Genomic DNA, 9,514 nt, shown 5'->3' with positions numbered 1-9,514 from the left:
TACCGAAGTCCAGGAGGAGCTTAATATATACTGTCCTTATTCAACCCTGGCTGAAAAAGGACTCTGTGATGACCACAGACATGCAAGGGATGGTTGTAAAAAAATGAAGAGGTTGCAACAAAGTAAGAAGAGAATGACACACAAATAACACTACCAAACCAAATAACCACCTCGTATTTTATGATGTATATGACAGAAAACTGGCTTTGAATACCAGGAATGGCTCTTTCATAGCCGCAGAGTCAAGCATGTATTCTGTCCAACATCAGGACTTTCAACGGTTTTAAAAGCCACAAGGACGCCCTATAATAGCTGAGGCTTACCAAATTCTCATGCTACTAGTACTGAGAAAGTCTCCAAAATGACACAAAGAAGAAAAATTAATAAATAAATAAATGGATGCTCCCTGGCGATCTGAACAGGTGAGATTACCTATTTGAAATGCTCATCGAAAGGGCAACATCGGGCTTCCCTGGTGGCGCAGTGGTTGAGAGTCCGCCTGCCGATGCAGGGGACACGGGTTCGTGCCCTGGTCTGGGAAGATCCCACATGCCGCGGAGCGGCTGGGCCTGTGAGCCATGGCCGCTGAGCCTGTGCGTCCGGAGCCTGGGCTCCGCAACGGGAGAGGCCACAACAGTGAGAGGCCCGCGTACTGCAAAAAAAAAAAAAAAAAAGAAAAAAAAAGAAAAAAAGAAAGGGCAACATCTTTGCAGCCAGCATATGCATACAAAGCACAACATATTAGATCCTGTGATTGCCCTTCCTTCCACTTTCCCTTCCACTTAGTGTCTTCCAAAACTTGCTCCCGTCCTCCCGAGGCAAACACTCTGAATAACACTACAGAGCCTCAAATGGATGATATATATAAAACCACGGATGACTGAATCACAACACTTTCGCTACTCCTAAAAACCAAGGCCCCCTCAGGGCTACAGCAAACCTACAGTCCAGAGCCAGGAGTCTCTACCGATCCTGGAAAACGGCTCTGACTGGGTCACTTAACACAGCTAAGCTCACAACCAGATTCAAAATGTTGGCACCCATTATCTAGATTCTAATGGATATTACTGAGCCAGTCCAGAGATGGGCTGGCTGCAAGCTGGGCGTTTTAATGACTTGCACTCCAATCAGAAGTTGACAAAGGTGGGTCGCCTCCAAACACTGCTTCATCTTTTCTCATAGACACAGGTTGGATTCGGAGGATATGGTCTTTAGCCAGCACAGAGATGGAAAACAATGCACAAATCAATAGAAAAAAATAACTTCTTTTTATTTACAAAAAAAAAATCCAAATATTGGATGCTGTAAACAAAATTCACAATCTGTTCCCTCTAGCGCTGATTCAAATAAGTCAGTTTTTAAGAGTCCATTCTCCAGCAACTCCTTTTCTGCCTGTGACACAGACTAAAGTGAAAGTATTCCAAAAGAGTGACCCCAGGTGCGGCGTGCGGCCATCAGGGCCTCTTGGAGCAGGCGATGGTTGTAGAGAGGTCGGAGAGAGAGACAGCCAGCGGGCAGAGCATCCTCCATTCTGCAAGGATTTGCAGCCAGTCTCGCCAAGTTACTTGACATCTTCCAACTTTGTACTTTGACCATGTACTTTGTTAGCAAGCCATTATTACGACAAAGTATTACACAGAGATTCTTTCTTAGCGCTGAAAAGGCTATACTATAAGAGATCATAAAGAAATACTATATTCCAACAGGTGGTATATATGAAACTACTTTTTTTTTTTGGCTTTTTGGTTTCATCTAACACACCCTGTCTTCAAACAACAAAAAAGCCTATTTTCGAACTGCTGACAGCTTTTAACATAATACATTTCATTTACAAAATAGTTCACAATATTTATTTGACAAGCATTGCAATGAAAACAACTTTACGCACAATAAGGCAACCTACGATCAGCAAACAGAAAGGGGTGGCAAAAAAACGGTATGTTCACTTTTCTTGGCGTTTCCTCCTTGGCTTGGCTTACAGACATTCTTCCATCCTTGCAATTTTGGAGCCACGTTAAAACAATCCACCCAATATGAAAGTGAGCAAACACTTGATCCCGTTTCTGGAAGGGAAAAGTCCATCTTGATGTAGGACGTCTTGAGGCAACGAGATTTTACTGCAAATGAAGTCAACTTGTTAAAAGGGCAGATGAAGTGTTCCCTGACATGCCAGGCTGAACAGGTGAGAAGAGACTCCAGAAGATAAAAAACTTCCTCCTGCTTTAAAGTAACAGCACACTCGACCAGATAAACACAAAGGTAAGCAAATCACAGGCACTGATCAGGAATTGAGAGCTGTCCTTTTCTCTGACCTATGACACACGGCTCTCTCTCACCAGACATTCAAATGTTTAGGCCACACATCCACAAAGAGAGACATATATTCCACTGTTTGTTCAACTACACATGCACGAGACTATAGTACATACAAAAGGGAAATAAATTATATAAATCTTAAATGCTGAAGGTTGTCTTGAGTACAGCCTGTTCTATCTGAATGCCAGGTGCTGGTATTTCCAACTATGCTACCAGCCCCAGAGTAAGCAAGAAAAGAACATAAATATCTGAGAAAACAAATGAAAAGTGTATTTTCCAAGAAGGCCCCTCCAAACAAAAATCTGTGTCATAAAATAACACCAGGTTGTTGCTATGGCAGAGCCAGAGACCTCCAGATTCTTTCTGAAATAGTGGACGACTCATCGGTCAAGAGTTAGGATGAGAAGGAAGAAGGCAGATCACCAGCTACTCCTCCTCTGTTCCCGAGGGTTCCCTTAGTTTTCTTTTAGGAAACATCCGAACAGGTAAGGAGGCGGAGCTCTGGCTGCTGACAGTTAAGTATCAGGCTTAACCTGCAAATGGAATATTTCCTGGGAATTACAATGAATTTTTCAAACCCAGGGCTGGAGTGAGGGAGTCTGAGCCAACGTGGGAGAAGAAAGAGTTCCCTACGTAACAGTGAGTGGCAGTGCAGTAGCTGTTACAGCTCGGACAGAGTTCACAGGGACGCTGCTACGACAAACCCATCAAGTTCTGGTTAAGGCTTCAAAGAAAGATGCACAAGAAAGGTAGTGCGGATGGATTAAACCAGCATTGAGCATCTGAGGGATGCCCAGATAACAGATAAATTACACTGCCAACAGGATGATGCTAGTTTCTTCCCCAATCCCTCTTTAACTGATGACAAAAATCTGCTTGACCCTTCACAGGAACGATCAGAGTAAGCAGTCATCCACTAGACTTGGTAGGGGTTGTGTAGCTGTTTCACAATACAAAGGGAAGGTTGTCGGGTGTTAGATTTGTTTTTAACAAATACATTTTCAAAGACCAGTGTCCAAAGGAATTAAGGGCTGAGAGAAGGGATGGGTTTGGGATTAGCTGTCACTGAACTGAAACAGTAATGCCGGTTCATTTCACAAAGGTGTAACTGGTCTCTTGGGAAACAGAAAATAAAGTTGGATCTGATTGAACGCAAAGTGAGTGAATTTAAAGTACAGTACTAAATACTTCAATGCAGTGTGACAAACAGGTCAAAGATGCTTCATATTGGCATGAATTTATAAAATTTTATATATAATATATATTTCATATATAAATTTTAAGTAATCGTGCAAATACTCTTTAAAAAGGGTCATTTCACATTTACTAAATTCTAGTGGTCCTGGAATGCACAATGCATTCATTTAAAAATTCATTTAAATATTAATAAGTAGTGTTCAGATCACCAGAAATTCTTTTTAGCAGTCAGGGATTTAAACAGACTATCACTGATCCATGATCCACTGGATTATACACCACGGAGGTATGCAAGTATTACAAAAAGTAAAAGGGTTCAAACTGTCAAAATGGCAGTTTAGTGTAAAAAACGAGTGCTCTGCCCAGCAAATATTCTCCCATTTGTGGAATTCTGACTCACAAAAAAAAAAAAAAAAAAGGAAAAAAAAACTCACTAAAAATGTATAATCTCTGCTCTTCCTATCAAATATATTAATTGTTTTCCTCCTTCATTTGCTTTAATTTTTTTAGATGTGGGTTTTAATTCATCACTGCAATATGCCCACGTCTCATGTCATCCTGTTGAAAACATAAAAGCACACAGTATTTAAACATTTCCTATATGCTACATTTTTCTAGACCATAATCAATGTATTGTGTGTATATACACATATCACAAATATGTATATACATACACATAATATACACACACATACACATGTACCTAGGATAATATCACACCAACAAGGTTAATTTTATACAAGTATTTGTCAAGAAAAAATAGGGCATCTCCTCCACCATTCACAAGCTTATGTGTTGTTTTATTTTCTTCTTGAGTCCCTGACAAAATAGTCATTAAACCATAAAATTTTTCCACTTCAAATTTTCAGAAGGCAACAGGCACTTTGATGTATATTGGTGTGTAACAAATATAGTAACTCTTTATATATTCTATTTCTTTTCTACTTGGGTATTTTTATCTGTTAAATCTTTGGTCCTTGAGCATACTTTCTTTGCTACAGCTGTTTTTGCTTGCATTTTCACATTTAAAAAATGCGAGCTATGCACGCAGCTGGAAATAATGGATTGTGTCATCATAAGTTCTGCTGTTTGTTATGAGAATCGCACCCTACTACTGCTCATTCGGAGCAAGCCATTTCTATTAGCGCAATGGGAGAGTTCCACAGAAAGCACTTGCTACAAGCCTCAGATAGTAATCCCAGTGTTGGAGTCCCCCTTCCTCCTGTACAGTTGTTACTATCTGAACTCCTGAATTGATAATTTCGTTGGAGTGAGACCCTTTTTTCCTCTGTATTTTCCCTTTTGTGAATTCCGTCTTATAAGAAACTCTCCATTTGTCTTTTTTTCCTATGGCAAAGCTATGGGAGCAGGTACTGCAAACCCATATTGTCATCAAGCTTTTTTTCTCTTGTTATTTTAGGAGAACCTGCTTGTTTTTAATGACAGGTCTCTTTTGTTTCAGGACAGAATCCAGTTGGGTAGGAGAATGAGGGAAGGTTGGCGGTGGTGGTGGGGCGGGTTATTTTGAGATCATGCTCCCATACCTAGGAAAAGATCCACAAGCTTTGCCAAGTTTAAAACCAGGAGCAGATCATCATTGCACAAAACATATCCCTAATCATGGCTGGGTCACTCAGCCTTTTTCTTTTTTTTGTTCCTATCTTGTCTGAAATGGCTTCCCCACAGGACACTTTTAAATGATTCCTAATTGCAAGGTAGCCAAGTAGAGTATGTCTGTTGCTGGCATGTGAACACTGGCTGGACCTGTGCAACGTAGTAATTGCTAAAGTTGGCATCTGCTACGTACGGGGCTGGCTGGTAATAGCAAGTGACATTAGCCACGTTAGGGATGACATTTTGGTCAGCTAGCACCCGGATAGCCAGCATTGTGATCAGGTTTAAAGTCTGTCTTCTTTCATGTCCCATCAGGCACACGGTACTCTCATTCACCACTCCATGAAGGGTCATGAGATAGTCATACTTGCGGTCTTCCAAGCCCACGAAGTGGTTCTGCAAATAGGACTCCAGTTTTCTCTGCTGCTCTCCAATGTCTGAGAAATCGATGAAAAACCTAGAACACATATACCTCTGAAGGGTCTTGATCTCATCAGAGGCGGGCCTAAAGCCCCTCACTAAGAGGTTGCAGTACTTAAGCAGGCCTCCCCCTCTGATTTCCTCCGGGTTCCGGGTGGCAATGATCTTGTTACAAAGGTGATCAAAGGCTTCGTGGAAATCTCCATAGACACTCTCCCCGATTATTGTGGGGTGAAACGTTTCAGTCATTGGGTTCTCTGAACATTCGTAAAAGAGGAGAAGAGAGTCTAATTTGATTTGAAAAGAATCTACACTAAATTCAAACTGCCTCCGGAGGGAATCCACAAATTTCAGTTCCACATTTTTGCCACTGTTGTTTGACAGGGATATAAGACTCCATCGGTCAGAGTCATTGCACACTTTAACCATTTTCTGCACATAAGCTTCCTACAATTTAAAAGACAAAACAAGAAGATGAGCAAACCTAGAAAAAAATAATCAGTAAATAAGTACATCCTCGTCACAGCTGAGAATTATTTTGCTCCTTCCCTTTTGTTTTGTCAGGTTTCAGCAAAACACTACCTGCAGGCTTAAACATTAAACATAAACAGTCTTCTCAAAACAACAACAACAAAAAGAAATACATTTAACGAGTGGTTTTGCCGTCTGGGAAAGAGAGTAGAAATAATGGTGTGAGGCTTTTGGCAGACATAGCGCAGTACTAGGAGGTTCTGTTGTCATGCCTGACTTTCAAAATGTTATTTTTTGAGAATGATCTTATAGGTACAATATTCACACAATATCACCACAATATTCAAAAGACAGAAGGCCTACGGGGAAAAGCTAGTCTGCCTCTCACCCTAGTCCCTAGTCACCTAGTTCCCCTCCTGCTAAGGGAACCGATAGGATTTGTATCTTGACAGTCCCGCCAGGGCTCCTGCAGTTAAAATCAAATATGAACGAAATTAAGACATTCTGGGAGGCTGGTTCCTCGGATAATTTTACCTAATTGTATAAAACGAGCTTTGGACCAAAGTGGGGAGGAGGGGACCCATTATATCCTGAACACATGAACCAACCTGGAAAAGCACCATATACATGCTTAACACACGGCGTCACGTGAAGGCAGCTAGGAAATCTATTCACATTCTCCAATACAATAATAAGAACATTGACTAGCCTCTGCTTCAGGCTGCTCTTTTCCCAGAGACTAAATAATCAAATGACTCAAAAAAAAAAAAAGAAAGGTTCACATCATTTCACTCTTCCACTTATCAGAATCTCCTCTGGACACGACTCAATAAAGGAAAGCCAAGAGTTAAAAAATGAGAAGGAAGAGAAGGCAGGGCAGAGGAGGAAGCAGAAGACTTGGAAGCTGAAGCAGCTTAAACACTCAACACAGTCCACGCACCTTGGTTTCCTCAGGAAAAAACTCAAAAGCAAAATCAGCCAGGGCGCCCACCTGGGTCCGGGCCGCGGACGTGCGCCCCTCTGCCCGCCGCGCCGCCCCCGCGCCCGGCCCGCCGCCGCCCCCGGCCCCTCTCGGGAGCTTTACCTTGAGTGTGAGTGGTGTGATCTTCTCTTTGTTCACCCCTTCGGGTAAGAAGTCCAACAGGCAGTCCAGCACGACGTCCTTCACAGTCTGAAACTCCTCTTCCCCGCGCAGGTCGGCGCAGAAGATGAGGTCCAGATCCTTGTAGCCCAGGCCGCTGTCCTGGTGCAGGACGTGGCTGGCGGCCGAGCCGTTGAGGCGCACGTCGCGGACGCCGATGCGCTTCTCGGCCAGGCGCCGCCGCACCACCTTCACGATCAGGCTGGGCTGCAGCTCGAGCGTGGGGAAGTTGCCGCGCCCGTGGATCGGGATGGTCTCGCTCAGGATGCCGTCCAGCCGCTGCACTTGCTCCCAGTTCAGCACGTTGCAGTGCGCCGTGGGGCTTTCGCAATAGTCCAAGCAGTGCCCGCCGCCGCCGCCGCCGCCGCCGCCGAAGTCGCCGCCGCTAAAGTCGCCGGCCAGGGGGATGTAAGGGCCGCCGGCCAGCTCGTCCTCAGCCATGGCAAAGTACCCTTCGCCTTCCGCCATGAAGTGCCCGCCGAACGCCACTGGGCCCTGGTCGGTCCTAAAAGAGAACAGAGGGAAGGAGCGCGCTGAGACGCGCGGCGGACAGGCGGACAGGGGCCCGAGGAGTAAGGAGCGCGCCCCCTCCCCGCTCCGCCCCCCGCCTCAGGGGCTCCCCGGAGACTCTCCCTCCCCAGGCCCCCGCGGCCTCCGGCCCGCGCGCGCCGCGCCCCGCAGAGCAGCCCCGCACCAAAAGTATCTCTGATGCATCTGGAAAGCGCAAGCGAGAGTCCCGTCTGTGTCACCTGGAGGCGGCCGCCCCTTCTAGGAGCGCGGCGAGCGAGGAACTGCGAGGCGGCAATACTTCAGGAGCCGCGAGTGCGCTCCCGGCAGCGGCGAGCGACTTAGTCCTTCCCAGACCCCCGCAGCCCGCGCCGGCCACTCCCGCCCCTCACCCCGCCCGCGCCGCCTCAGCCGCGGTGGTCCCGGAGGTGGCGGCTCCTGTTGCCGCCGCCGCCGCCGCCGCCGCCGCCGCACACACTCCCGTCTCTGGAGCTTTAGCAGTTGTGCGGGGGAAATGTCCTCAGTACTTTTTTTATACCGGGGCCTCTCTGCGCTTCCGGGGCCCGGCGCCGCACGCTCGCCACACCCTCCTCATCTGCATAGGGCGCCGCCCCCACCCGCCCCGCGGCCGGAGCCCTTGCGGAGCCTAGCGCTGAAGCGGCGGGCCCGATCCCCGGAGCTGGAAGCCGGCGGCGATTCCCGTGTGCACTGATGTGCGTAGACATGTATTTGATGTATGGACCCCCCCACACACACACACCCCGCCCCTCGTTTTCTTCCCTCCAACGACGAAACACTTCCGATGCCTCAAGTGTTCTAAATGGCCCTCACAACTGGTTCCCGGCTAAAGTCGCGCAACTGCAGCAACTTCCAACATAAATTCTCGCCGTTTATGGCGCGTCATTGTAGCTTAATGACGGGGCTCCAGAGGTTCTTTCGACCCCCCGCCCTTTTAAACTGTGTGGTGTAGGGCTAGGCCGTTTACTCCGTTAATAAACCGGGCCTCAGAGTGAACTAAAGCGTCCACTTCCCCGTGCCAATCAGGCGCCACACGTAAGGGGCAGGGAAAGCTCCCCAGGTTTCGATTCTCGAAACCTCGGGCGGCGCGGGGAACTCCGGGCGAGCCCACGGAGCGCGGGGGCGGGGCCGAGCGTGAGTCCGTCTCCCGCGCACGGGCGGCTCGGGGCGGCCGGGGGCGCGGCGCGCGTCCCCGACCGTACGCCCCGGCGCGTTGGGCGGCCCGGCGGGCGCGCGGCCAGGGGCCGAGAGCGAGGCGGGCCCGGAGCGCGGCCGCGAGGTCGCGCGAAGCGCCGCTGCGCAGGGCCGGACGCTCGGCGGTGCGGTGTCTCGCCGACAAGTGAGAAGGCGAAGTGTGGTCGTCGTCGGGCGCTAAGGTTTGCCTTTTTCAAGTGAATGCGAATGTCATTGTGACACGAGCTAGTTTTCCACGACCCGCGATAGTACGAGTTCAAAGGACACAAGCGTTCCTCCCCCAGCCCCTCAACTTCAGTCGCCTCGGCGGCGCGAAAGGAGTGTAGCATTATGTCCGCGCGCAGTCACGCTCGCACCCACGTCTTTGCCAGAAAGCGCGCCCTTTCTTCGGGCCGTCAGTTCCGGCCGCTAGTTGCCTCTTCCCAAACTGAGAGTAACTTTCCTTCGCGTAGAGGCTGGGGTCGGGGGGACGGGGGTGTTGGGGGGGGTAGGGAGGGAAAGGGGAGAGAGGGACGCGCCTGGGAAGCTGAATACTCCCGCCCGTGGCCCCGCGCGACCCCAGCCGCCCGGTCTGTGAGCGAGAACGGCCCGCCCCCTCCAAACTGGGGGAGCCCCGGCCTCGTCACCAAAGCAGCG

General features: G+C 48.3%; 1 protein-coding gene across 2 annotated transcripts; it reads right to left on the bottom strand.

Moving 5' to 3' along the window:
• Positions 1-5,169: 5,169 nt before the first annotated feature.
• TENT5A (terminal nucleotidyltransferase 5A) lies at positions 5,170-8,346 on the bottom strand. Of its 2 annotated transcripts, none has more exons than XM_065888849.1 (3): positions 7,909-8,346; positions 7,103-7,664; positions 5,170-5,994 (listed from the first exon to the last, which is right to left on the bottom strand). In XM_065888849.1, exons 2-3 carry the CDS (start codon positions 7,625-7,627, stop codon positions 5,218-5,220), a joined length of 1,302 nt encoding a protein of 433 aa, XP_065744921.1. In that variant the 5' UTR covers positions 7,628-7,664; positions 7,909-8,346; the 3' UTR covers positions 5,170-5,217. The 2 variants fall into 2 exon arrangements, with proteins under 2 accessions (XP_065744921.1, XP_065744920.1); XM_065888848.1 differs by having other exon boundaries at positions 7,854-8,193.
• Between the last annotated feature and the right edge of the window lie 1,168 nt (positions 8,347-9,514).

This window comes from Phocoena phocoena, chromosome 12 (genome assembly GCF_963924675.1).
Source record: "Phocoena phocoena chromosome 12, mPhoPho1.1, whole genome shotgun sequence".
Taxonomy (NCBI): domain Eukaryota; kingdom Metazoa; phylum Chordata; class Mammalia; order Artiodactyla; family Phocoenidae; genus Phocoena; species Phocoena phocoena.
The sequence above is the reverse complement of the archived record's forward strand: the minus strand, read 5'-3'. Positions and strand labels throughout refer to the sequence as shown.

What these genes read in the sequence shown, in the direction of transcription:
- TENT5A (XM_065888848.1), bottom strand. Translation starts at nt 7,873, where the DNA reads ATGCATCAGAGATACTTTTG. An exon ending in ATGCATCAGAGATACTTTTG is followed by an intron (nt 7,665 to 7,853) that starts GTGCGGGGCTGC and finishes GTTCTCTTTTAG; the next exon opens with GACCGACCAGGGCCCAGTGG. An exon ending in TCACACCACTCACACTCAAG is followed by an intron (nt 5,995 to 7,102) that starts GTAAAGCTCCCG and finishes TTTAAATTGTAG; the next exon opens with GAAGCTTATGTGCAGAAAAT.